Below are 27,282 nucleotides of genomic sequence, written 5' to 3' on the forward strand. Positions count from 1 at the left end.
TTAGTGCTATGCTAAGAGCTAATGGGTATGATCAGGGAGCAATAGATGCATGGCTGCCTGCACAATGGGAATCTAGCCATGTTTAGCAGGTGGCCGTGAAGGGGAGGGAGCAGCTCTCCTCCTGAATGCACAGGCCCATATGTCTTTGATTTGTGCACAAGCTGCTGACTTCATCACTTCGGAGCGAAAAACCGACAAACAAATGGGCTGCATCTTAAAGCAACTTCTCCGAATCTGAAGGGTTCCTGCAGTAGCTGTTGTTTATAATGACGAACAGAAGTGGTTACTCAGTAGGAGACAGATTTCTTGTTTTATTTTAAGGCAAAATGTGTCACTTCAGGATCAAAGAGTTATTTGTGATTCATGCATTTCGCATGGAAATGATATAGTTTGAACAGAAAGAATTTTTTACAGGATCACTTTTTTAAACATATGATATTCTTGGCTTTATGACATTAAACCTGAGGATATTACATTGTGAGATTTTAACGTGTTGAATAAACTGGGGACAATTTAGAGTTACCAATTAGCATACGTACAGAAATTTATCATTTTAAAGCAGCTCTGACTTTAAGCATTGCTTGATCAAAAGATGCAATTATTGTTTGTTTTGCAACATTAATGCATGATAACTTCAATAGTGGAGGTCTCTACTTATAAATGTATTAATTAAATTACCTACTTCAGAAAGATCCAAAAGATTGGAAATGTTTTTAATTAGGACCTAAACAGCATGCATTATTTAAAAAATATATTTTATTTTTTCAGTTTATTATAATGCGACTTAATAAACTCTTTGAACTTTTTTTTTTTTTGGGTGGGCAGTGGGAATGGGTTCAGAAGCAACCAAAAAGAAGTTTGTCCTTTGATAATAATAATAATAACAACAACAACAATTCAGTCGGGTATTTTCAATTACACTAGAGAGCTGATTCACTTCTCTATAAAAAAACAAATATTTTAGGAGCATCATTTATAAAGTTGCTTATCGTTGCAAGGATTTGGTAATTTCATCGTTTACAGTGCACTGTCAAAACATTCAGACAAATCAGAGAAATATGAGCTGGGAGCAGGGCTGGGAACCAAAACTGAATGGTTGCTATCTTTGAGAATCTTAAGCAACAATGCAATAAAAACAGGCATGGTTTTATTCAGTAAATTAATTTTCTTCCAGGTATCCCACTGTGGGTCATACAAGAACAAGTGGGGGGTCCTGAGATGATTTCCAGAAAAAAAAAGAAGGAAAAAAGTTAAAGATGATTGCTAACAGCATAATTCTGTCAAAATCTCCTATAATATAAAACTATAATAGTTGTTTAAGCTGTTGATAAGCTCCTTTTCAGTGAACACAAGTCATCATTGCAGCCACAAATGTAAAACTTCATCCCATCATGTAAAATAAACAAACTTTTAGGAACCAGATCCCAAAACACTAAACTTTAGGATGGTCGGAGGTGACAGAGAAAACTCTCCTAAGGCCCAAATATTTTAAATTTGACTGAATGATGGGCCACACAGCCTCAGGTTTTGAGCACAGAGAGCTTTGTGTTGTTATTAAAAAGTGACCATCTGGCCATGAGGGTGTGTTAGTGCACATGATGAGTAATTTCTTTTTGAATGCAACATGAATATAGACCAATATAAAAAAAAGTTTACAACACAGACATGCAGGCAACGTCATTTTCAGGGAACTCATTGCTTATTTCAGAAAGATATTGCCAATTTGTGCGACCACTACAGCAGCAAATAATGTGCATGTTAATCTGACTTTCCTACAATCTAGACCTGTGACTCAACTGCTGAGCCCAGAAAGAAAGAATAAGGAATTCAAATGCAACTATTGTGCAAACCATGGTAATAAAACAGGAAGTCATAAACAGTAACACTGTCTCATCATTTTAAGACATGTTTCTAGCATTAAATTCCCAATAAAAAGAAAACTAAACAAATGTGAATGGCTGCAGTCTTTTGTATACATGTTCTCATTTTAGTGAAACATAAGGTTAGATGTTTTTCCATCTTGAACTTTTTTGCATTTTCCACAGCGTCACAGTTTTTTGGGGGGAAATGATGTTATTTTAAGTGAGACAGAATGAGGACATGAACTTAAAGAAACAGCATTTTTTTTTTAAATGTGAGGACGTTATTTTGTCAAATACAACATTTGAGGCTCTGTGGGTTTTAGCTCCAGGTTTTTTAAGAAGTCTCTGTGGGATGAACTCTGAACTCATAAAGCTAATGCTTAGTGACTTCATTGTATAGTTTTCCCTCTTTCAATTTTAAGTCATTATTTTCTATCTGTTGAGCGTTTACATTTGACATCCTAATAACAGATCCTATAGCTTTTGTTCTTGAAAGAAGCAGCGGGATACTCCTCCAAAATATTAGCTGACAATCAATTAGCATTTTTGAACTTGCTATTCTTGTTTTAGCTTTTTGTTTTCGTGGTTTTGCAAATCTGACTGGCAGATCTCACTGTGTCTTTGTGCTATGAAAGATTAATTGTTGGTATTTAGCAGTGAATAGAATGTGTGTTAAAAATAACTGCGAATTACACACTGTCTTGCCAAGAGCTTTAATTAACCAACGTCGTTGGCGCCATATGGAGTTGCTGCCGCTGGTCCTACAGCCGGGGAAAGTGAAGAAACACTGTAAAAAAAAATCAAATCGCCCAATATGTGAGCGTTGCATACATTTTGTGCATATTTCTTGAAAGCTTGAAATTCTGAAAAAGTTGTTTTTGTAGAACGTCTCGATGATTGTAGAACGTCTCGATGATTGATCAGCTCTAAACAAGGTGACTGAGGGCTAAAGCTGTAAAGTCTGGTTGTCAGATATTAAAATTACAGTAATATAAACAAAATGAGATTTTTTTTTGTTGTTTTACATTGAGTCACTTGTGTAGCTAACTGGTTGATCAGCTCTCTACGCCAGAAATTAGCTCCATCGATACTTAAAAATGTACATCTGAACTATTTGTCCAAACAATCTGATATAAAAAAACAACAACAGTGCCTTAAAATAATTGTTCAGGTCTGTCAGTTTCACATTAAATGGTTATTTACATAAATAAGCACAGAGAGCAGCAGTTGCAGCTAGCAGTAACATTTTCAGCAAGAATTTCATGACATTTCTGCCTAAATAATTGTGTAATACAAAACTGATGGTGATGTAAAGGTTTAAAAATAGCATTTGAACTACTATGACTATTATTACATATAATAGTCATATACTGTACAATTTACTACTACTATTTTTAAGTTTGGAGCTGTTTATTATTATTTTTACAAATCCAGTCTTGGTACTGGCCCTGCTTGGACTAGCTGGTAGCTCATCAATCTGGTCAAATTTAAACAGTCTTTCAAAACTGAGGTTGTTCAAAGAGCTATCTATAACAGGTAAGGTATTAATTGTTCGTAAACCTTCCACAGGCTCACACTTCAAGAGAGTTGGACTGTTGCTTTGACAGTTTGCTTAGCTGCACAGCACCACACTAAAGTGACTCATAATGTGACAAAAATAACTAATAAATATTGTCCTAATCGTTCCAGCAGCCACTTCTCTCAGAGCAGCTCCCTGGAGGAAGTTCGTCTGGACGGAGACAAGTTTGTTCCACCGGCGCCGCGGAAGGTGGACATGAGGCGGGACCCCGTGCTTGGCTTTGGATTTGTGGCCGGCAGTGAAAAACCCGTAGTGGTCCGCTCAGTCACACCAGGTAAACTCGACCCAGCAGCACTGACTCATTCGCTCTGCAGCCACAACTGTATCAACATGAGATGAACTGCTCCTAAAATGTAGCTTGGAGGAAAATCCACTTATGCTGATGATTCACTGATTTTAACAGGCCTGTATGAGTAAGCGTCAAGTAGAGCTTTGAGCCAAAAGACAGAACACTTGGAAAAATGAGACAGCTGTGCGCGGTTTCGGTCCCTGAAGTTTGGTGTGCTTTGGCAGGGGGTCCATCAGAAGGCAAGCTGATCCCAGGGGACGAGATCATGATGATTAACGATGAGCAAGTCAGTTCAGCGCCCAGAGAGCGGGTCATCGACCTTGTCAGGTAAGTCTGATGTCAAACCTGTTGCAGATAATTAAATAACATAAAAACAAGCCATTTACTGGCAATTCAAATGTCTGTATCTGCATAATTACTGTTTAATATTCATTGGCATGTGGTCAATGGCTGCATCCATCTCTGTACTGTATTTTGTTTTGTTTATATCATTCTGGAGTGCTTTCGTAAAAAACGCAATATTTCTCGTGGGCAGATGCATTATCCGGGCCACCTGTTTCATTCAGCGCGATCCAGTCATATGCTGGTGTTGGTATTTTTGAGCGACTCATTAGATTATTCACTGACAGTCCCGAGCTGCATGCGTTCGGTCCTCGTATGACCTGTGTGTCAAGCTGTTAACAATGGCACGAGGAAAAGGGCCAATGTGGCCACAGGTCTTGAATGGACTCTGTCTCTGCAGTAAAGCTAAGCAACACAGAGGCAAATCAGGTTTGTTTGGACCACCACTGGAAAACACTGTTCTTTCTTCTTTTAAACTGAGCTCCAAAATTACTAAAAGGTGCAACAGCTTATTTTCAATTCACAATTTTTTATTTTTTTTTAAATCCTTTCGTTAATTTTCTTTTGTGTCCCACAGGAGCTGCAAGGAGTCCATACTGCTGACTGTCATTCAGCCATACCCTGTGAGTTCCTCTTCTGTGAATGAAATTCCGATGAGCTGTTTGTGCATTTGGACCTGATTATTTTGTTGACTCCATGAAAGCGAGTCATTAATCACACCATATGCTCCTGCTGGCGCGGAATCAGTTATGCCTTAGTTAAAGTGATACAGCCATGTGTAACTCAAAGGAAGTCTGACCGATGAAGCCCTTCTCCGACTCCTCTGATACTGAGGAATCAGAGCCACCACAAAAAAAAAAAAAAAACCCTCATATGACCCTGCCACATCAACATTTCCTAGAGTCACAAAGCAACAGATGGTGGTGAGCTCATACCGCAAGAAGCGTGCACTCTATGAGGCCTTTGTTTGCAGTTCACATAATAAGTCAGTAGAAATAGATTTATGCGTGGATTTTTTCCAAAACCAGTCAAAAACACCAGTGCACACTCAAACGAAAGACAATTTATCATTTAGCATTCCTCGTGTAGCATGAAACTCATTGTAAAGATAAATAACTCTACATCGTAAGGATAATTGACATGTTTTGAACCATTCAGTTTCGTTGGTTTGTTCAGGTTTAGTGTTTCAGTGGTTACATCTAAAACTGAATTCAGTTGGAGAAAATTACACAAAGAAAGTACCTAATAGATTGTGCTCCTATGAATCATCTTGTAATTTGTTTTCTTTTTACGAGAGGGTTTGTTTATAGAATCAATGAACTGATGGCAGAAGGGTATTCTCCTTCCTGTGCCTCATGGAGCGTTGCTTTAATTGCTGCAGCAACAAGTGGAGTTATAAAAGCCTGACATGTTTTAAGAGGGAATTACATGACTCATCTCCGAAGAAGCTAATTGTCCTCTAAATCCTTGTTGTTGTTGTTTTTCCTTGTAAAAGTCACCAAAATCGGCATTTATCAGTGCAGCCAAAAAGGCCAAGTTAAAGACCAATCCTGTCAAAGTCCGCTTCGCTGAGGAGGTCATCATCAACGGACAAGTCCCGGTAAGTAACGCCAAACGCTTGTTTATTCTTTAAGCATCCAGCCTCTGAAAAGGGGACGACAAATATGAAGTTGCTGCATAGTTAAATTAAAATAAATCCCAAGCTTTAAAGGAAAGATGTGGATAGGCAAAAAAAAATATAGCTTTTATTTATTTATTTTAAGGAAATTCTCTTTAAATACCCTTGGACCAAGTTTGCCATTTTTAATTTTTTATTCTACATTTAATTCTGTCTCTAAATGAAAGCTTTTCTCAGCCAACATCTCTGTTCTACAACAAATTAATGACTTCCAGCTATTTAAAAAAAAGAGAGAGATTTGCTAATCATGTGATTTTTATTCTCTCCTCAGGAAACAATCAAAGACAACTCCCTTCTTTTTATGCCAAATGTTCTGAAGGTGTACCTGGAGAATGGGCAGACTAAATCATTTAAATTCGACAGCAACACATCCATTAAGGTAGGTGCTGGGAAGAAGCTCCCTTCACAGTGAAATGCTCTTACGTAATTTAAAGTGATGTTCGTTTTTTATATTCTGAGCCCCTTTCCTTTATGGCGGCATTCAGAACCGTATTTAAACTGAACTTATGATTCAGTCAAAAAGCATTTGGAGCATAAATTCTTGTGAAGCGGCAGGAAGTTAGTGATTCAGTTATGCATTTCTTTTTTTTTTTTTAATTGCAGTTGGAATTATGATTGCATGTGAAGAAACGCTCGTGCTTTTAAACGTCTTCGGCTGTGAAAATGATTTAATGTTGTAGATCTGAGCTGAGAACGTGGAAGCTGCTGCATCTGCACGGTTCTTATAGTTGAATTAACGATGACATTGTCTATGTGACAGGACGTCATCTTGACCCTGCAAGAAAAGCTATCCATTAAGTGCATTGAGCACTTCTCTCTGATGCTGGAGCAAAGAGCTGAGGGGTCTGCCAGCAAACTCATGCTCCTGCATGAGCAGGAGATGCTAACTCAGGTGAGACTTCGGCCATATTGAATGATTCCAAATAGGAAAAAAAAGCAGTATCCAACCATCTCTGCATTTAAAGTGCTGCATAACAGGAATACAATTGGATTCTTTCAGTTTGATTACTGAAATAGGCTCATTTATTGCGCAAAAAGAGAGAAGATCAATACATATAAAGAGAAGACCAAAGCACATTAATTTAGTTGTGGGAGAAAACATAAGTCTCTGGTCTCATGAATTAAGTCACTTCTTTTAGTACATAGGTAGATTTATTTTTAGCAGAGCTGACAATGTTATTTCTCCTTGTGTTCAGTTTTTATGCTAAGCTAACTATCTTTTACATCCATTGTACACTAACAAAACCCCTCCTGACTAATATGAGCCTCCTTATCTTTGATCACGCTCTAGGTGACACAGAGGCCAGGGTCACACAAGATGAAGTGCTTCTTTCGGATCACTTTTGTCCCAAAGGATCCAGTGGACCTGCTTAGGAGAGACGCCATAGCTTTTGAGTATCTCTACGTTCAGGTAAAAATGCACACACAGAATTAAGTAGTTCTCATCTTGTGCTCACAGCACGACAACAAATATGGTCACAACTTCGATTTAGCTCCTTCTCACATTGGGTCTGTTGTTGTCTTGCGTTTTATGATGAACACAAGTAACGTATTCCTGTCCTCTCTGTCTCTGCTTCATCCAGAGCTGTAATGATGTGGTACTGGAGAGATTTGGGTCAGAACTGAAATACGACACAGCCCTCCGTCTGGCTGCCCTGCAAATGTACATTTTAACCATCAATACCAAACAGACTCAGAAAGTTTCCCTGAAGTATATCGAGTAAGTAGTTTGGATTTTACAGAGCCCTGAGCTTGCTGGAATCAACTGTTTCCTGACTCTGAACCATTTTACTTTTCCCAATAAACTGTTCTAGTCTTGGAAGATGCTGCTACAGATGGGGTGCTGTAAAGCAAATAATGATCTAGCTATATTCTGTTTTATGAGCTGGTTATGAAAAACTGTGCAAAGTTAATCAGTGCACCAGTCATGGCTGTTTTTCATCGTGATAGAACTTTATGAACTGTGTATCCACAGGAAGGAGTGGGGTCTGGCATTGTTCCTACCTCCCGCTGTGCTGTCTAGCATGAAAGAGAAGAATATCAAAAAAGCTCTTACACACATCCTAAAAACCAACCAAAACTTGGTACCGCCTGGTAAAAAGGTAGAGGGCTAACTCGTCTTTTATCTCTGTATCTGTGTGTCACTTCTTCTTTCTTTGTGCCACATCTGACTCACTGATACCATCTAGTGGAGGGTTAAAATCTAGACTACTGGTTAAAGATGGTTTTGAACATTTTGTCCTGCATTATTTTTAAAATTCTGCTTTGTCTTTAAGTTTGCATCTTATCTAATGCCGCCCTCCCTTTTCCAGCTGACTGCCTTGCAGGCAAAGGTACATTATCTGAAGTATCTCAGTGACTTGAGGCTTTATGGGGGACGTGTGTTTAAATCCACCCTGGTTGTGAGTAAAACCATCTTTTTCACCACACGCATGCAGCTGAAACCACATGCTCCTTGGTCATACGCAGACAGTAATACACATGGTGTCTCTTCCTTTTTACAGCAAGGTGAGAAGCACACGGAAGTGACTTTGCTAGTGGGACCCAAATACGGCATCAGTCATGTGATAAACACCAAAACTAATCTGGTGGCCCTTCTGGCTGACTTCAGCCATGTTAACCGCATTGAGATGTATACAGAAGACGAGAACAGAGTTAGAGTGGAGCTACATGTTCTAGACGTTAAGGTTAACAAACATTTTTGTCCTTTTCTCCTAACACAATTCTAGTCATCAGTCTTCATAACGTCTTAGCAAAACCCAATTTTCTGATTTTGTCACAATTTCCATCTGACTATCTGCTTCTTTCACAGCCCATCACTCTGCTAATGGAGTCTGTTGATGCAGTGAATCTGGCCTGTTTGACTGCTGGCTACTACAAATTACTCGTGGACTCTCGGCGTTCCATCTTTAACGTGGCCAAAAATACAAACAGTATGAAAACAGTGAATCTGAAACCATCATAAGATGACTCAACAGAATGTGATGTATTTAAAAATACTTCTTTCGTCTTCTGGTTCCTCTTTGCAGGCAACACAGCTAAAGTGAAGCAAAACTTCCAGGCCATCGAGTGTACGTATAGCATACCCCATAAAAGCTGTGAAGACAAAAACAACCAGAGGTGCAGCCAAGATTATTCAGACCAGGACTGTGAATACCTCGACCACAGCAGGTGTGAAGGTCAACCTGTGTACATAACAGAGATCCACCAGCCCCAGCACCCGATGCACATGTCGGAGAGAGCAGAGTGCTGTAGACCTCCTTGTTCCCAAACGTATCTCAACCTCCAAAGACCTAAACCGCAGGACTCTTCCAGGAATGCAAAGGTTTCCTTCATATTTGGGGATCCTCCTTTGGACAGCGTGAACCCCCAGAATCTGGGCTACCAGAGACTGATGGATGACGGCCCCGAAATTGCAGACAATCACAGCCCCATGTACAGGCGCCTTGAGGAGGATTATAAAATGATGGACGCTATAGAGGAAGGCTATCAGTACTCCACCAAAATCTTTGGTCCCACGGAGTGCATCGAGGAGCCGCTGCTGCACGACATCTGCTACGCCGAGACGACTGATGATGCAGAGGACGAGGATGACGTCAGCTGTGAGGAGGACATGATGATGAGTGACATTGATAAGCCCATGTTGCTTACACTCTCAGGGTCCAGTGATGACATCATTGACTTGACCTCCCTCCCTCCACCACCGGAGGTCAACGACGAGGAGGACAACGACGTGCTGCTGCACTCTCTGAACATGGCCATCGCTGCTCCTCCTCCTGGTTTCAGAGACAGCTCAGATGAAGATGAACAGCAGGGAGCTGGGACTCGAGCCAAGGGAGCCTGTAATGATATCCCAGTGTCTCTAATAGATTCAGTGCCCACCCACCGAGCAGAAGGCCCCGGGGAGCCTCTGGATGATGCAGTGGTGTCTACCTTACAGGCACTTGAGGCACTGGCTGCTTCTGAAGAACAGAGCCCGGCACAATCAGAGAGTAGCACAGGTTCTCCTTATACTATTGTAACATTCATCCATTAACGTTATAGCACATGCTCCTGCCATTCACTTATGATTTGCTGGGTTTTTTTCTTTTTTTTTTAATAAAGTCCATTCTGTTTTATGTTTCCATTCGTGAGTATTTTGTCATTCATTTGATAATGCAGACATTTGTATTCATCAGTCATTTGTTATTTTTTTGTGTTTTGCTTTGCTCATTTCCACAGACTGCAGTGTAATAGGTTTGTTACTATAATAGAAAAACTGAGAATAAATAATACTCTAAAGTCAAATACCCATCTATAGATGTTCCCAGAATGATGGGTTCGCTTTTATCTATATAAGTAAAAAATATCTAAATCTAAGATACTGTGGCACTTATAGCTGCTTTCAATGACAAACTTTACTTTTCTTGAATAAACTGAGCTAAGTCTAGCAGATTTGAAGACTCTACAATCATGAGTTAAAGCAATAGTTCAAATCTTATAAAGAAGGGTTATGTGGAAACATTATGAACATTTAATATCTGACCTGTTTGTAAATAGAACAACCTCTGTTAAGAGAAATAGAGCTCAATTCTGACCAGATTGATTAACTGTTAACCAGGCAAAGACCATAATAGATTGCTACCATCCTAAAACATCTCCAAACTCAAATATTTGTTTGAATTCTACTTTATAAACATTTATATGGCTATCAGTTTGCATTATATTATTTTTTCCATAGAATCTTATGATGCAAATGGCAGCAGCTAGCTTTAGCACTTCAGGTGGAGACAGGAACCTCCAACAAGATCGTCATAAAATTTCTGCCAGAATAATTGAGTAATGTGAGAATGATGAGAATGAAAAGGTTTATAAAATAGTGCTTGCTTAAGCATGAAATGAATATTCAAAGTTTTTGAGATTATACTTGTTTCAAGAAGTTAGAAATCCACTTTGGTTTTGGAAGTGCCAGGATCAGCTGTTAGCTCACCAGTCTGGTCAGAAATAAACCCTTTCTCTGAACTGAGGCCATTCAAAGAGCTACAACAGGTAAAATATTAATTGTCCATAATCTTACCACAAAAGCCCACTTTCATGTAAATCTTATAAATGTTAAACTGAATTGAGATTAGGATCCTTTTTTTGTCTCACTTCAGAATGGTCGTATATGTCCCTCTCACACAGTCTAAGGTGATTTCAGGTGAAGGTACAGGATGAGCAATGACCTGAGACTAGGACAGAGCTCTTTGAATTTTTCATCAGAATACCCTGATAATATTTTGATTCTATGCTCTGCCTTACTTTAGTGTCAAGGCACCCTGTCCCAGAAAAAGAAGCTTCGTAATGTAACATGTGTCACACAGAATGAGTCTTAGTTTTGTAAATCTGTTATTATGTCAACGGAGGCTCTAATTATAGTTCATTTATTCATTCTCCAGCAGTCAGTGTGACTTGTCAACATACTCATCAACACCATTTTTTATATCTTTTTTCTTTATTTTTTCATTTCCATCAAGGACCAAGCAATGGTAGCTAATAGTTGAATTGCGACTTGATTAAAAAGATTGGTGAATCATTTTATAGTGCCAGAGGATAACTCATCTGCTTCAGTTATTATCCTAAATTTTATGTAGGAAGATATTTTTTAAATGATGTAAATACACTTGACAGACAGAATTTCACTACCTAAAAAGACTAATATGAAGGGTTGCCAATATTTGGATATTTTATATTCATATTTTTGTTGAAACTGCAGGTGGGATAATACCTTCCAGTGATTTTTATCTGTTACTGTTTCTGTCATTCAATTGTATTTTCATAACCATGTTAATTTGCATTGTTATTACCCCTAATTATAGCTGAATGTCTCGTTGATTTCTCCCATGTGCATTAGAAGCAAATTTGTTAATGAGGTACTTGTCTTTCTGTGATACACAGGTGTAGAAATATCACGAGCATTTAGTCCGGAGTCTTCAGATTCTGGCAATGAGACAAACTCCTCCGAGATGACAGAGAGCTCCGAGCTGGCTGCCGCTCAGAGACATTCAGAGAACCACCCGAGGATGCATGCAGCCATGCCACAAGGATACCACGTCATAAATGAGGAAAAGACAGAGGGGAACACAGGTGATGAGCATCAGGGGGAGGCAAAGTCCTCTGCTGTCGCCTCCTCGCAGATTTTTCACTCAGATGGTGGGGAGATGGAACCAGAGACTATGGAAATAAAATCAGTCAGCGACTACTTCACTAAGATGCACATGGGCTCATTAATGAGCAGACAGAAAGGAAAACAGAGGGAGACGGAGAGCGGTATCCAAGGAGATACATGTGATTCCACTGATCAATCACACATGGCTTCTCCAGACTCAGCTAAAGAGGAGCCCCCACATCTTGTTGGGAAGTATAACGCTTTTACTGTGAGAGATTCCTATTACATGAATCAACTTGATCTGGGGCGAACTCACTGTAAAGACAGGCATCAAAAATGGCAGCAGAGAGCACCAGGAAACAAAATGGCAGAGAATCTCGCACCAGAATGTGCAAATGACTCACAGGCTTCCCACGCAGACAGGCTGACAGCGAAGGCAGAGAAACAGGACTTAGATGAGAGAAGCCAACAGTTAAATGCCCGTCTCTTTTCCCCATCCAAAGGACCCTTCCCCCCAGAGAGTGATGCAGCTTCACAGGATAATAAGCAGAAGCAGATAAAGGCTTCACAGTCAGAGCAAGAAGTTACGCGTTTATATGAATACCATGTTAGCAAGCGCATGTCATCAATACAAAGCGAAGGGGTTCATTCTCTCCAAAGCTCTCAATGCTCCTCTATAGATGCTGGATGTAGCACGGGCGGCAGCAGCTGCGTCACACCTATGGATTCCCCCCTTTGTGCCACTGACAATATGCATGTACTATCAGAGACTTCGCTCAAGGGGCTGGGTTATGTTGCTGCCGAGGAGAAGGCTTATGGACCCGCAGCGCAGGGGAAAGTTGGTCATCCAGTGGACCCCACCCTGCTGAGGAAGATCCATGCAGCTACCAGCGCTGAGCCAGGCTTTGGAAGCACACGTGAGAGCGGTCACAGAGTGCCCAAGATGAAAGAAACCACAGGTAAGACTAAACAAGAGGGGGGCCACTCTGATTCATGTCGAAATAAGTGCAAAAATAGAGCCAAAAAAAAAAAATCAACCTAAAACCTAAAATAAAGGCATATTTTGGCTTTTTCCTTGTGGCATCCACAAATGTATTGGCTTTAAAAAATAAGGCTTTTGTTTAAAAAAAAAATCAACATTAAGTCTTTTCTTTCAAAGAAACATATTATTGGATATTCTGGGGAGTTTTCAGTCTTCCTAAGAAAACATCCTCTCCCTAACAGCTGTAAGATATTTGGAGTTATTGGTGCTTGGAATTTATTTTAATAAATATCTGCTGCAAGTATAACAATGGAAATCCCTTCCACCTTCAATGTACTGGCAAAGAGAATTCTTAAAATATGTGATGATAAAACCAGATTATTCTGCATTCATGGATACCACCAGAGGAAAGACGACTTATTTTATTTCTTAAGTTAATTTGTGACTTTATTTCTCTCTAATGAAAGAATTTATAACAAGAATTGCTCAATATCTTAGAAAAAAACAGTGTTTTATCTTGGTGAAGTTAGAAACTTCAAACTTATTGTTTAAAATGAAACTGTAGCAAATATTTGATATTTTTAGCTCAACATTAATAGCAGAAACTCCCTAAAAATTTAAGTCCCAAAGAGAAGACCAGGCAGAAAAGTACCCAGCCAATGAAAGTGAAACCAAACGTTATTGGCAGTGAAGTGAATTCTGACCATGACACTTTTTTATGTTAAAATTAATCCTGAACATCTGTGAGTTTTTGAGGTGCTTGAGAGCACATTTAAACTCAGCCATAAAAATAAAATGCTGCTCTTTTGAAAGATCATAGATAAAAGTAATCCTAGTGTTGGAAATAAAGGGGGTCTCTCCCACAGTATCTGTGAGGAATGTGGAGGCTGTATTTTAACCTAAAACATCCAGAGAACAAAAAAAAGATGGGAATTAAGAAGTGACTGATACCATGGTGATGAACCCAAAATGTTTGGCCTGCTACATTAATGCTCATTAAACCAATTCCTCTTTGCTCCTTCAGCTTCTCTAAAAGCAGGGCTCTCAAATTTTCTGTTCAGCTTGGTGTAAGATTTCTCTTCAGGCAGAGGAGCCATGTAGCTTAAATGACCAGCTATTTACTCATTCTAACTTTCCTGAAAACCTGCTACGACCTGTCTGTTTGAGAGGTGTCCATTCCTTTTTGTTGTTTGTTTTTGACACTTCAGCTTCATCAGTAAATTTGTTTTACACTATGTGAAAGAATGAATGTGTGACATGAGGCAGTGTAAAGTGTGAATTGTGCTCACACTCACACAGGAAACTTGAGAGCCCTGCCTAACTTAATTTGTTTACTAGTGTTTATGGCACATGCTAATGCATCCTGCAGAAACATTAGCTAACATATTTGTTACAAGGAAAACTTTTTTATCCTCTTTGCACAGAACTAGATAAGCTAGATAATCTCTTTGCATGACAGACTTCTGAAGAGAATCATTTGATACTTAACAGTTCTCTCTGTTTTCCTACTACCCCTAGTGTAGCTTGCACACAGCTGAAGAAGACTGGGAAAGAGTCATCTTTCACTCTCTGTAATGAGACCAGTACCACCTCCACAATCATGTCACCTTCATCTTTACGAAGTAGCACAGAGCCCAGCGAGGTAACACTGGCCAGTCCTGAGCCTGACCTATCTTCATGTGACCCGGCAACAAGCAGCCTCAGGAAGCCGCACAGGGTTCACATGCTCAGAAGGAGCTGGAGCACCTTAATGCCAGGGTCCAAGAGCTTAGAAGCACTGATAGGGAAGACCAAAGCCTCACTTACAGGGAAGATTGGTGGTCAGAATCTGCAGTCTCATGATCCCCCAAAAGAGCAGAAAGCATTCTCTGCCAAAACCTTACCCAAGAGCTTGTCCCAGGGATCAGTCGCCTCCCATTTGACTGGAAGACGGCCGCATACAGGAGCCTCACTGTTGCTGCCGGAATCAACAGCCCCGAGGTCAGATGCAGGAACCTGGAGGTGCCGTGGGCCGTTCAGTCACTGCTTTCTTAGGAAAGCGTCAAACGCTCAAGGTAGTGATGAAGATAAAGAGACGTATTCAAATGTCTTGTTCTCTGAGAGCTCAGTTTCGTTCAGCTGCAAGAAAAATGCGGCCTTGAAAGCAGGCTGTAGAGCTGAAGAAAGCAGCGTGCCCTCGTCTGTGAACACCATGAGTCTCAAAGACAGGCTAGCTTACATAAATTCAATGAAGGGGAAAACCTATAGCCTTCACACAGGGTTTGCACTTGCACGGAAAGATGCCTTAGATATGATCAGTGTGCTGCGCTGCAGTGTGAGACATAAGTCCAAAGGTGACGTCCCTGAGGTCAGCGAGGCCGACATGGAGATGCTCTCCCAGCTGCTTTCACTGCAGGCCAAAGCACTGAGCTCCGCCTGCAGTCAGATGGCCACGGAGTACAGCAGCCCAGAGGAGCTGCTGCTCACGCTGACACACAGTTTCCACACGCTGTGTTGCTTAGCGCAAGCCTGCATGTCGCTGGTGGAGGGCCTGAGTGGCGAGAGCGACCGCCGCGAGGTGGTGGCGAAGGTGGACGAGGTCGTCATGAACTACGTGTGTCTGCTGAAAGCTGCTGAGGTGGCTGCAGGAGGCTCCCCCGGTGACCAAAGTGTGAATGCATTGATACATTACTCTGCCACCATTTCTGTTATGATAAACACACTAACCAACTCACTGAACACACTGCTTAACAAAAAACTGTTATTTTCTTCTGATTGTTGATTTTTAAGCCATACATGACGGACATGGGTTTAAAAACCCAGTGTGAATTGCTGTGAAAAAAAAAATCTTGCCTTGTCTATACAATATTTTATTATCTAAAGAATCTATTAAATTATATAAATTAAAGTTTTAAAGAGATTATATAAAGCCCTCTATTAAAAGTATATGACCTCCCTCTCAAGTATATTATTTAATATTATATAATAAGGATTATTTTAATGATTTACTGATTATATAAAGAGATGTAAATTATTACTTATCTTATGCGTATCTTGTTTATAAACTGTAAAAAATTATACTATGTTGGAGAAATGCATACACTATACAAAGTTCTAGACAAATCATTGCACAAGACAAGATGTTAAAAAATATATATTGTAAGGCATATAACTTTTTTCATTTGTTGAATCACTTGTTTTAATGAATTATTTACACATGAATATTAAGTACTTTCGTGTTATTTTTGTCAACATAAATAAAGAAATTAAAACTTTTGAAAATTCTTCTCTCAGTTGATATTTTTTGGTTTCCATTTTTCCCCACCTGCTCCGTTCATTACCAGTCTCTCTTACCATGCTGCAGTTTTACTCGCACCCCAAACGTTAAATAGATATTTACTTCAGGAAATGTTTGCAATTACACAAGTTGCTTTCAAAGAATTACATTCTCAATGAATAAAAGTACTTCACCTAGGCTTAGAGACCCTGTTCAATTATTAATCAGTTTAGAACTCACTCAAGTTTGAGTGCTCATAATGAATTAGTATTAATGATGATGATCTGTGCCATCTATTATTTAGCTAAACGTGTTGCTTTAGGATTTGAGTAAACAAGTTAACAGGAGTTTTGTGAGGCACTTATTAGCTTTTCAACTTAGTGAGAATAAAACTCTGGTTCTCTCAACTGAATTTGTTCAAAGACCCATCTACAACAAGTAGAATAAGAATAGTTAATAACTTTTTTACAAAACCCCACTTCAAAAGATTTGAACCATTTTTAAATGATGTGATCCATATTTGATTTAAGACCGACCATGCATGCTGTGTGAACAGGTGAGTGTGAATGTTATTCAGGCATGCAGCCACAAACAGCCACAGACGACAGGAAAACAAAAATGTGTTTGGTTTACTGTGTAAATTTGTAAACCTGGTTCATTTGTTTCACTCTCCCCTGCTGCTTTAGCAGAAATGAAACTAATCGCTTTTATGCACGGTATCGCCAAAAAGAAACCCATAAGTCCTTCAACCGGGCCGCTGTGCTTTACAACGAGGAGAGAGATCCTTCAACGTTTGCTCAATGCCAGTGGTCTGAAACAAATAGAAAGTGATGCTGACTAATTATACACACACTGAGTTAACACAGCCACCTGCTACTTTCACACTATCACCTCAGAACTGATTGTCATGTTAGACTGCTTTAGTATTCTGATCAGCCTTACAACAGAAGCAGGACCTCTTGTCACACTTACGATGTCCCTCCAGTTAGTGAGTATTAGCTATATTTATTCATTTATTTATTTTTGATTCATATGCAGCTAAATTAGAGGTGATTTTGGTCACATAGTCTGTAATCCAATCACCCGATTGGATCATTCCTCAAGTTGACTCTGACTCAAAGTACTGCTTTAAGCAGAGCTGCTTTTGTGCAGCATGTGTTTTGTCATGCAATTAGCTCTCTATACCACTTTCATAGTTGCTTCTGTTTTGGTACAGATCTGTGTGGCACTGCTGTGGCTTTGGTCTCATTTTATTATATCAGCAACTGGCATCTCTTATCCAAAAACTCTGCCATGTGACGTCAGCGAGGCCGGCAATGGGACCGTGGTGAAAGTGGACTGCACCGAAAGAAACCTCAAGGAAATCCCCAGTGCCATCCCCAGAGAGACCACCAACCTGACTCTCACCATCAACCATATTCCAAAATTAAACTCAACCTCCTTTCACGGTCTGGATAACTTGACAGAGATCGACATGAGGTGCAACTGTGTGCCCATCAAAATCGGCCCAAAGGACCACATGTGTACAAAGAGTGTGACGATTGAGGAAAATACCTTTACCACACTGGGGAATTTACGAGCACTGTATCTGGATGGAAATCAGCTCTACAGCATACCTAAAGGCTTGCCTTCAAATCTCATCCTGCTGAGTTTGGAAGTAAATCATATTTTTTATATTTCTAAAGCAAACCTCACTGAGCTCCAAAACATTCAGGTGCTATATCTTGGTCAAAACTGCTACTATCGTAACCCTTGTAACACCTCATACGATATAGAAAATGGTGCATTTTTACAGTTGAACAACTTAACATTATTATCTCTTAAGTCAAACAACTTGTCCTTCATTCCACATCAGTTGCCTACAAGTTTAAAAGAGCTGTATCTCTACAACAACAACATTCAAGAGGTCACTGATGAGGATTTCAAAAACCTAACCAACCTTGAGATTCTAGACATCAGTGGAAACTGTCCTCGCTGTTACAATGCCCCTTTCCCGTGCACCCCGTGCTCGAACAATGCGCCGCTCAAAATCAGCGAGATCGCTTTTAAAATGTTGACGAAACTGAAGACGTTACGAATGCACAGTAACTCGCTGACGTGTGTGCTAGCGAAATGGTTTGAAACCACTAAAGATCTCAGAGTGCTTGATCTCTCATCAAACTTTTTAGCCAGAGAGATCGGGGTCACCCACTTCCCTCGGCACCTGGGTAAACTAGAAGAACTGGACCTGTCATTTAACTATGAGCTTCAGAGATATCCTCAAAGTCTCAAACTGTCCTGCAGTTTCTCTTCCCTCAAGTCTCTTAAGATTCTTAGAATCAAAGGCTATGTGTTTCAGGAACTGAGGCCGGACAGCATTGCTCCTTTAAAAACTCTTCCAAATCTGGAGGTTATAGATCTTGGTACAAACTTTATTAAAATGGCGAACCTCAGTATTCTGATGGAGTTAAAAAGCTTTAAAATTATCAGTCTGTCTGACAACAAAATATCCTCCCCCTCTGATGGCCAAGACGCTCTTGGTTTTACCAGAGGAGAGCCCTTGCTCTGGTCCCCCATGTCAGAAGCTGATCAGTTCAAAAACAAGGAAGTACGAGAGATTCATTACTTCAGATACGATGAATATGCCCGTAGCTGTAAATACAAAGACAAGGAGCTAGGAATAATTACATCCTTCGTCAAGAAGGAGTGCAGTAGGTTTGGTAAAACCTTGGATGTGAGCAGAAACAACATATTTTTCTTGCATTCAAGGTTTTTAAATCTGAAAGAGCTGAAATGCCTCAATCTGTCTGGAAACGCAATGAGCCAAAGTCTGAATGGTTCTGAATTCATCAACCTGACGAGCTTACAGTACCTGGACTTCTCATTGAATCGCCTGGACCTGCTCTACTCCTCCGCATTTCAAGAGCTGACGAATCTGGTTGTCTTAGATATAAGTAAAAACAATCATTATTTTGAGTCCGAGGGTCTGACCCACATGCTAAATTTTACTAAGAATTTAAAAAAACTAAAGACGCTGCTGATGAACCACAATAAGATTTCCACTTCTACTAACATGGAGATGGAGAGTGACTCTCTAGAGAGGTTAGAGTTCAGAGATAACCGCTTAGATATGTTATGGAGAGATGGGGACACTAGATATGTCAACTATTTCAAGAAGTTGCTAAATCTAAAGGTCCTTGATATCTCCCATAACAATCTCCTTTCTGTTCAACCAGAAGTCTTCAGTGGTCTGCCAGACAAGCTGTCTGAGCTCCACATTAAAAACAACAAACTAAAGTCTTTCAATTGGGGGAAACTTCAACTTCTACAATCACTCCGTGTGTTAGACCTTAGTGGAAACTACCTAACTACTGTTCCAAGAATGCTGTCAAACTGCACCACATCACTTGAGAAACTGATTCTCCATAAAAACCAAATCCTAAAACTCACACCAAATTTCCTCAAAGATGCCTTCAGCTTAAAGTATCTGGACCTTAGCTTTAATCACATAAAGTACATAGAGGAATCCAGCTTTCCAGATGATGTCGTTAAGAAGATGGACATGTTGCTCCTGCACAAAAACAGATTTCTGTGCACCTGCAACGCCACTTGGTTCATCATGTGGCTGAACAGAACCACAGTGACCATCCCTCGGCTGGGAATAGACGTTAGCTGTGCTTCTCCAGGTGCACAAAGGGGCCATCCGGTGGTTTCAGTGGACTTGATGGCCTGCCAGTATTCCTTCCTGTCAATCATCCTCTATATTCTCATGACTTCCCTCATCCTCAGCTTCCTCACCCTGTCCATCTCCAGCCATCTCTTCCTGTGGGACGTCTGGTACATGTACCACTTCTGCAGGGCTAAGCTCAAAGGCTACAGCCGCCTGTACTCCCAGAGTGCGGTCTATGATGCCTTTGTGATCTATGACAAAGACGATCCGGCAGTGGCGGAGTGGGTGATGAAGGAGATGTGCACTCATCTGGAGGACCGCGGAGACCATCGCCTGACGCTGTGTCTGGAGGAGCGAGACTGGGTCCCTGGATGTCCCCTGATCGACAACCTCTCTCAGAGCATCCAGAGGAGCAAGAGTACTGTGTTCATCCTCACCAAAAAGTACATTGAAGGTGGGAACTTCAGAACAGCTTTTTACATGGCCCACCAAAGACTAATGGATGAAAAAAATGATGTGATAGTGCTGATTTTCTTGGAGAAACTGCCCTGCAATTCAAAGTACCTGCGGTTACGAAAGAGGCTGTATAAGCGGTCTGTGCTCGAGTGGCCAACAAACCCTCAGGCGCAACCATACTTCTGGTTCAGCCTCAGGAGTGTACTGTCTACTGAGAGTCATAAACAATATAGCAATCTCTTTAAAGAGACACTATAAATATACAAAAAAAAGAAGAAATACTCTTGTCTGTCATTGTAAATTGCTCAGAATTTATCGTCATGTGGTGTGTATATATTTTTAATGTCAGAAAAAACCTAGGCCCCTTTTTTTTTCCCTGCATTGTTTTAAGTCTGTTTTTTTCCCATTATTATCATTATTATTATTAGAGAACTGGCATGCATTATGCTAACACGCATGATTCTAATTTTGATGTTAGTCCAGTAAGGCAGGAAAGCTGTGGACATCAAGAAAGAAGGAAATGAAACGAACATACTCTTACTTCTGCTATTCATATCTCCACTTCTCTTCCTGGTCCTGTCTTATTACACGAACCAATGAGTTTGTCGCTTTTATGTTGGTCACAGAGAATTTTTTTTTTTTCTCTCATAACATATGGCTTTAAAGAACAAAAACGAAATATTTGCTTATTACAAATGTCCTTTTGAAAATGGAAGGATTTTAAATTGCAAGAGTCACTGGGTTTGAAAGCTGTTATTTGGAGACCACATGAGGGATCAACTCTATCTTTGTACAATGGTGAGTTCATACATCTGACTGGAATAATTAGCAGGACTTTCATGTTTTTCTTAATGTGTTTAACTGTTTTACGCATATTTGATCATGTTGTGTTTTTTGTATTTCTGCATTTAAATTTTAAAACAACTTAACAAGAATTTAAAACAAATACCTGACTCGTAAAAGCCATGAGTCATGGTATTTCTTGTAAAGCATTTTGCCGTTTTAAAGCTGTGTTCAACAATATATTAAAGCTGAATCATAAATGTATAAATCCTGTCTTTTTTATTTTATTTATATATCAGTTAGAGGCAAAGTTATTTGAGCTATTGCATGGTTTAAATCAAGTAAAGCCAGCCACAAATGGTGGGAAAGAATTTTGCATGCTTGGATCTGACAAGTATCTCAGTGTATGATTGTCAGTTTATGGGAATGTGTTGCTCTTGCAGTGCCTTTTAGTACATGCAATTACCTTATCATTCATACTGGGAAGCTGTTCAACTAATGTTACAGCTTTGCGGTAAAAGATTACCAGAATCTTTAATTCTGATCAAAGCATGACCAGAGAAGTCAAGCTGATTGTTTGTCTGATAAACTACTGCCACCTGCTGATGACTTACAGAACAGCAGTTTTCATCACTTCTAACAGGTTCAGATTTTTAAATGTGACTTAATTTAACTCTCCTGATGCCCTCAAACTTGTAACTTTGGGTCAACTTGACCCCAAGGCCAGGGGAGAGTTAACATGACCAAATCCTCACTTTTAAAAAACACAAATATTGATTTGACATATACTATTTAACATAAATGTAGAATCCATCCTGTAAATTTAAAGCCATTGTTTTAATTTTGTATTTATTTCTTCTCCAGTTAGGTAGTTAAAGCTTTAAGTTTTTTATTTTTTCTGAAAACTATCATGTTTCACATAGTTGTCATAAAACTGCTTGTATTTCAAAGTATTTTTGAAGTAAATTCACTGAAAAGCATTAAACATTTTAACACATCAATGCATGACAAAAGCAGCTATAATTAACTTAATTAATGGTAAGTGCAGCCATTTTAGGTGTGCAAGGTCTAGGATTTATTTTTTTATTTAACTCAACAGAGCAGCTCAGACCCTTTTAACCCTACTTACCATGTCAAATTGCTCAGACTATCAAACAAGAGATGAAAAATAATCACAAAGACAAGCTAAATAAACATATATTTAAATTACAACAAAGACATAATTATAGCCTTAGCAGTGCCCTCAAAAAGATCCAGAAGTACCACAAATTGCAACAAGCAGCCTCTAAAGCATAAACTGACTCCAGGAAAATATAGAAAAATCAAGAAAGATGCTAAACCCAAGTCACAGTATGACCAGAGATATATAAAATGACTACAGAGACCAACAATCATTGAGAGCTGAAAATGATAATGTAGACACATGAAATGAAGCCATAAAACAAATCCTACAAAATGACCTAGACTTGACCAAGAAATCAAGACCAAAAGTCTTTTCCGTTTGTCTTCTTTTTTATACCTTAAGGGATGGAAGTGTATGGCTGTGGGTGTGGCACAGAGAACAGCTCAAGTTCCTCATTGTATTATTGCACATCAGGAACTCAGAGTCCAGTTAGAACCAGACAAATGAGGAAAACAAGCATAGATGATAAGTTCGACAGAGCACCAATCTATGGTTTCAACAGGCTTTGAAGTTTTGGCTTTAACATTGCACATGAGATTTCATAACATGTTTAAAGTTACCTTATTTGACTTATTTGTTCACAGACTGTCAAGTCTTGGATTCATCTGCTCCTTCTCTGTCTATGCTGCCATCCAAAGATCCAACCTGCAGCATGCCAATCTTTATGGATGTCAGCAAAGTTCCCCTGTGACGTCAAAGCCAGTAACACCTCCAAGATCTTCTTTGACTGTAGAGGCCGTCGATTAGATGCCATACCCGAAGGGATAACTGACAATGTGACTGATCTTGACTTATCAGAAAATTTCATTAAGACAATTGAACTTCATGCCTTTAGCGGTCTGCTGAATCTGACTTGGCTCAATCTCAACTGGGCAAACAAGAACAAGAAAGTGACGATTAAGGCAGATTTGAAAAACCTAACAAAACTGCGCGAGCTGAAACTGAATGGGCTGTGTTTGAAAGAAATCCCACAAACCATCCCTGTCAGTGTGGAAATCCTCGATCTAATCAACAACAAGATTACATTCCTGAACAACGGAGGCCTTGCCGGCTTAACAAACCTGACCCGCCTGAGCTTTTCAAGAAACTGCTACTTTGGGAATCTGTGTGGGAAAAATATGGAGATCGCAGACAACAGTTTTGCTAACTTGACCAAACTGCAGGATCTGGACTTGTCTTTAAACAACTTAAGCTACGTTCCTAAAGGATTACCTCAGTCTTTAGGCATGCTGAATCTCACTTCTAACCAAATACAACACATACTGAAAGATGACTTTTCTGGATTGTGTCATTTAAAAATCCTTAAACTACAAGGGAACTGTCCCAGATGTGAAAATTCTCCACATCCTTGTGTGCCTTGCCCTAATGGGTCTCTCATCATTGACACTGATGCATTTGAAAACCTAACATATCTTGAGCTACTCAACCTGGCTGGAAACTCACTGGAATACCTGAATCCAGCTTGGTTTAGGAGCCTGAATAACCTAAAAAGTCTGCTCCTTTCAGAAAACCTCTTGCTACAAACTGTTACCCAAAAGGCTGAGTTTTTAAGATACCTCCCAAAGCTTGAAGTCATCGATTTCTCTTTCAACTATGCAAATAAGAATTATCCCGAAACAATAAGGCTTTCAGAAGAGTTTTCAAAGCTTAAATCCTTAAAAACATTGCATATGGGAGGGTTGGTCTTCCAGAATATTTACTCAGACACACTCAAACCTTTATATGAACTTGAAAATCTGACTGCGCTGAATTTACAAACTAACTTTATTATTTACTCTGACCCCGCTGTGTTCAGCAGTTTCAAACATCTGAATATGATATATCTTGCAGAGAACAGGCTGTATCCCATTCCAGAGAAAAAAACCCTAAAACCAAGATGTGGATACCCTCAGAGGTCAGACCTTTCCATTTTGTCGTTCATGAAACCCAATCCAAAAATGTTTACATACGAGTTATCCCATGGCCTTATAAAACAGGAGTGCTTTGAGTCGGGACGCGTTATTAGCCTCAGCTCAAACAACCTGTTCTTCATTTCTCCAAAGCAGTTCCAGGGTTTTGGAGATATTGCCTGCCTCAACCTGTCAGGGAACGGATTCTCAGCAGCACTCAATGGCACAGAGTTTTCCTCGCTGCCTAATTTGACATACTTGGACCTGTCCTTCAATAAGATCGATCTGGCCTACAATGGCGCCTTTAAGGAACTGAAGAAACTAGAAGTTCTAGACCTCAGTCACAACCCGCACTACTTTCAAGCATTTGGGATAACGCACAATTTAAATTTCATCAAAAATTTGCCTGTTCTGAGAGTGCTGAATATGAGTCACAATTCCATCTCCGTGTTAACCACAAAACAGATGCAAAGCAAATCTCTAGCTGAACTTCGGTTCACACATAACTCTCTTGGAATTCTTTGGAAACATAGCGATGGCTCGTACAAGAACCTTTTCACGGCTCTCACCAATTTGACAATTTTAGATATATCTCACAACTCTATTAAGAAGATCAACGCCAACATTTATGAACATTTGCCTCGTAACCTCACTGTACTGTGCATCAGTCATAACAAACTGATCGAGTTTTTATGGGACAAATTGAAATATTTCCATCAACTTAGAAGTTTAGATTTGAGTTACAATTCTTTGACCTACGTAGCCGGGGATAACTCAACAATCAGTCACTCTTTAACTTCACTTGATCTAAAGCATAACAATATTTTCCACTTGGAAAACAATTTTTTTAAGGGCTTGAAAAGCCTTGAAACTCTTGGCCTCAGCTACAACAAATTAAACATCATCAATGTAACTACCTTCCAATCGGGACCGGAGAGTAAACTTAAGAGGTTGTTTTTGCTGAAAAACCCATTTCAGTGTACTTGTGATTCATTAGACTTCATTGTGTGGATTGAAAAAAACAGGATTATGATTCCCAGGCTGACGACCGCCGTGACGTGTGACACGCCTGCAAAGGACCGGGATAAACCACTGATACGCTTTGACATCGCACAGTGTGTGAATGATGATCAGGCATTCGAGCTGCACATTGTCACAAGTTTCTTTATTATTACTTTTATGTTTGTGGCAACAATTACTCATTTATTTTACTGGGATGCTTCCTATGTCTTAGACTATCTGATTGCTAAGGTGAAGGGCTACAAGTCTTTGCACTCAGCGGACAATATTTACGATGTTTTTGTAACCTATGACACCAAGGATCCACATGTCTCTGAGTGGGTGATGAGGAACTTGCGGGTGAAACTGGAAGAGGAAGGGGACAAGCATCATCCTCTGTGTTTGGAGGAGAGGGACTGGCCCCTGGGAGTCCCGCTAGTGGATAACCTCACGCAGAGCATCCAGAACAGTCGCAAGACTCTGTTTGTCCTGACAAGAGGATATGTTAAGACCGGCGGCTTCAAGCTGGCGATGTATCTGGCCCACCAAAGGCTGCTGGATGAAAACGAGGACGTGATTGTGCTGCTGCTGCTGGAGCCTGTCCTGCAGCATTCTCACTTCCTGAGTCTCAGGAGGAGGTTGTGTGAGAAAAGCGTCGTGGAGTGGCCGAGAACGGCAGCAGCTGAGCCCTGGTTTTGGCAAAACCTGAGGAACATTCTAAGAGTGGACAATCAATTCATGTACAACAAGACCTATTCAAAGTTTTTCACCAGCAAGTGAAAAAGAAAGACAATCGATGAAAACACTCAGCAAAACATATATGTGCAATGTTAATTTTTGAATAAATGTTTGAGTTTAATTTAAAATCCACATTTTGGCTTATAAATAGGAGGCATAGGAGGAAGTCTGATTCTTCACAGATGCTATCACAGCTTTGTTTTAGGCATGTTTTTGTCATTTTCACTGAAATGATACTTGAGCTTTCGGAATGATTGTACAAATATGACATTATACAAATAAATCAAGTCATTTTAAATCTGAACGCACTACACGCTCTTCAATTCTACTGTTTACTGCCAGTCTGGAGTCAAAGAATAAAAGCAGGTGAGGTGCACAGGTCCTAAACCTCCACACAAACCTGAGCTCTGCGCCTCGTTTGCCTCATCCTTCTGCTGTCTGTTACTGTAGTACCGCGCCGCGCCGCTAGGGGTCACCAGAGTTAAAGTCATAACAGCCGCTGCATGAGAGCTGAAACTAAGCTTCTTTTCTCACTCTAAAGCGTTTTTATTAGACTACATCATGGTAGCTTTATTGACATGTGGAAACGTCTAAAACCATTGCTGTGACAGGAGCAGTTAAATGTAAATTTTAAAAAAAGTTATTCGACTTATTTCACTAATGAGACACAGCTGCTGCTGCTTTAATTATTATTTAAGTTATTTATGATCACTTGCTTCTCTTATTTTACGTTCTGTTCGACCTTTGTTTTCCTATCGCTTTTTAAATCCAATAAAATCAACTTCACTTCCGCACAGAGGGTGCACGAGCGGTGACGTCAGAGGTAATTAGCATAACGTCGGGTATTTATTGGCTGGACGAGCCGTGAGATGTGACTCTGCTTCTTCGGCTTCCAATCGACCACTTGGTGTGATTTCTGTGAGGGAACTCCTGGTAAGTTTGCGTTTGGCTTTATTTAAACCTAACTAATGCGTGTTTTGTTTTTTTGTTAAGTGCCACAAATGTATCCTGTCATCGTCAGGGCAGTTTGTTAAAATTATACAAACTAGAAAAATAAATTGTACTTCAAAGAAAAGTTTTATTTGCTAGGGTAGTAGTACTGAGGATGTTCACACCCACTTAACCAAAAATTCAAAATGATCAAAACAACTTTTTGTTTTGCATGCTTCTTAGTAGTTTTACATGTTCAGTTGAAAGCAGCAGTGGAACTTCCAGCTTTCTTTATCTCAGGTGTGCTGATTTAACTTCAGCTGAAGAAACTTACCTTAATTAAGCTTGTTGGTTTTTTTTTTTTTTTTTTTTAGCTCAGCACCTCTGCAACCATGTCTGACAAACCTGACGTGAAGGAGGTCACAACCTTTGACAAAACCAAACTGAAGAAGACCGAGACGCACGAGAAGAACACTCTGCCGACCAAAGAAAGTATGTACTGCACAAAGTGACCTCCCCTTTATTGGATTTTTGATTTTG

General features: G+C 39.8%; 3 protein-coding genes across 4 annotated transcripts in view; all 3 read left to right on the forward strand.

Annotated features, from left to right (window-relative positions):
• The window catches only part of frmpd4 (FERM and PDZ domain containing 4), a 34,719-nt gene extending 18,629 nt beyond the window's left edge, over nucleotides 1–16,090 (forward strand). Inside the window, exons 3-17 of one of the 2 annotated variants that reach the window (XM_017422731.3) lie at nucleotides 3,555–3,715; nucleotides 3,955–4,057; nucleotides 4,650–4,695; nucleotides 5,568–5,672; nucleotides 6,022–6,129; nucleotides 6,511–6,642; nucleotides 7,042–7,161; nucleotides 7,334–7,470; nucleotides 7,726–7,852; nucleotides 8,063–8,152; nucleotides 8,255–8,437; nucleotides 8,563–8,683; nucleotides 8,780–9,751; nucleotides 11,667–12,836; nucleotides 14,383–16,090. In XM_017422731.3, coding sequence (XP_017278220.1) covers nucleotides 3,555–3,715; nucleotides 3,955–4,057; nucleotides 4,650–4,695; nucleotides 5,568–5,672; nucleotides 6,022–6,129; nucleotides 6,511–6,642; nucleotides 7,042–7,161; nucleotides 7,334–7,470; nucleotides 7,726–7,852; nucleotides 8,063–8,152; nucleotides 8,255–8,437; nucleotides 8,563–8,683; nucleotides 8,780–9,751; nucleotides 11,667–12,836; nucleotides 14,383–15,620 — 4,813 coding nt within the window. In that variant the 3' untranslated portion in view covers nucleotides 15,621–16,090. Of the gene's footprint in view, nucleotides 1–3,551; nucleotides 3,716–3,954; nucleotides 4,058–4,649; nucleotides 4,696–5,567; nucleotides 5,673–6,021; nucleotides 6,130–6,510; nucleotides 6,643–7,041; nucleotides 7,162–7,333; nucleotides 7,471–7,725; nucleotides 7,853–8,062; nucleotides 8,153–8,254; nucleotides 8,438–8,562; nucleotides 8,684–8,779; nucleotides 9,752–11,666; nucleotides 12,837–14,382 lie in introns of both variants that reach the window. The other variant, XM_017422730.3, reaches the window with a different exon arrangement.
• Nucleotides 16,091–17,268: 1,178 nt separating this feature from the next.
• tlr7 (toll-like receptor 7) lies at nucleotides 17,269–20,521 on the forward strand. Its single transcript, XM_017422659.3, has one exon. The coding sequence runs from the start codon at nucleotides 17,269–17,271 to the stop codon at nucleotides 20,476–20,478; it is 3,210 nt and encodes a 1,069-aa protein (XP_017278148.2). The 3' UTR covers nucleotides 20,479–20,521.
• A 237-nt stretch (nucleotides 20,522–20,758) lies between these two features.
• Nucleotides 20,759–26,136, forward strand: LOC108239721 (toll-like receptor 8). The gene is made up of 2 exons (XM_017422623.3): nucleotides 20,759–21,018; nucleotides 22,771–26,136. The coding sequence occupies exons 1-2, from the start codon at nucleotides 20,989–20,991 to the stop codon at nucleotides 25,852–25,854; spliced, it is 3,114 nt and encodes a 1,037-aa protein (XP_017278112.1). The 5' UTR covers nucleotides 20,759–20,988; the 3' UTR covers nucleotides 25,855–26,136.
• Nucleotides 26,137–27,282: the final 1,146 nt, after the last annotated feature.

The sequence above is a fragment of the Kryptolebias marmoratus genome, linkage group LG6 (genome assembly GCF_001649575.2).
Source record: "Kryptolebias marmoratus isolate JLee-2015 linkage group LG6, ASM164957v2, whole genome shotgun sequence".
Lineage (NCBI taxonomy): Eukaryota > Metazoa > Chordata > Actinopteri > Cyprinodontiformes > Rivulidae > Kryptolebias > Kryptolebias marmoratus.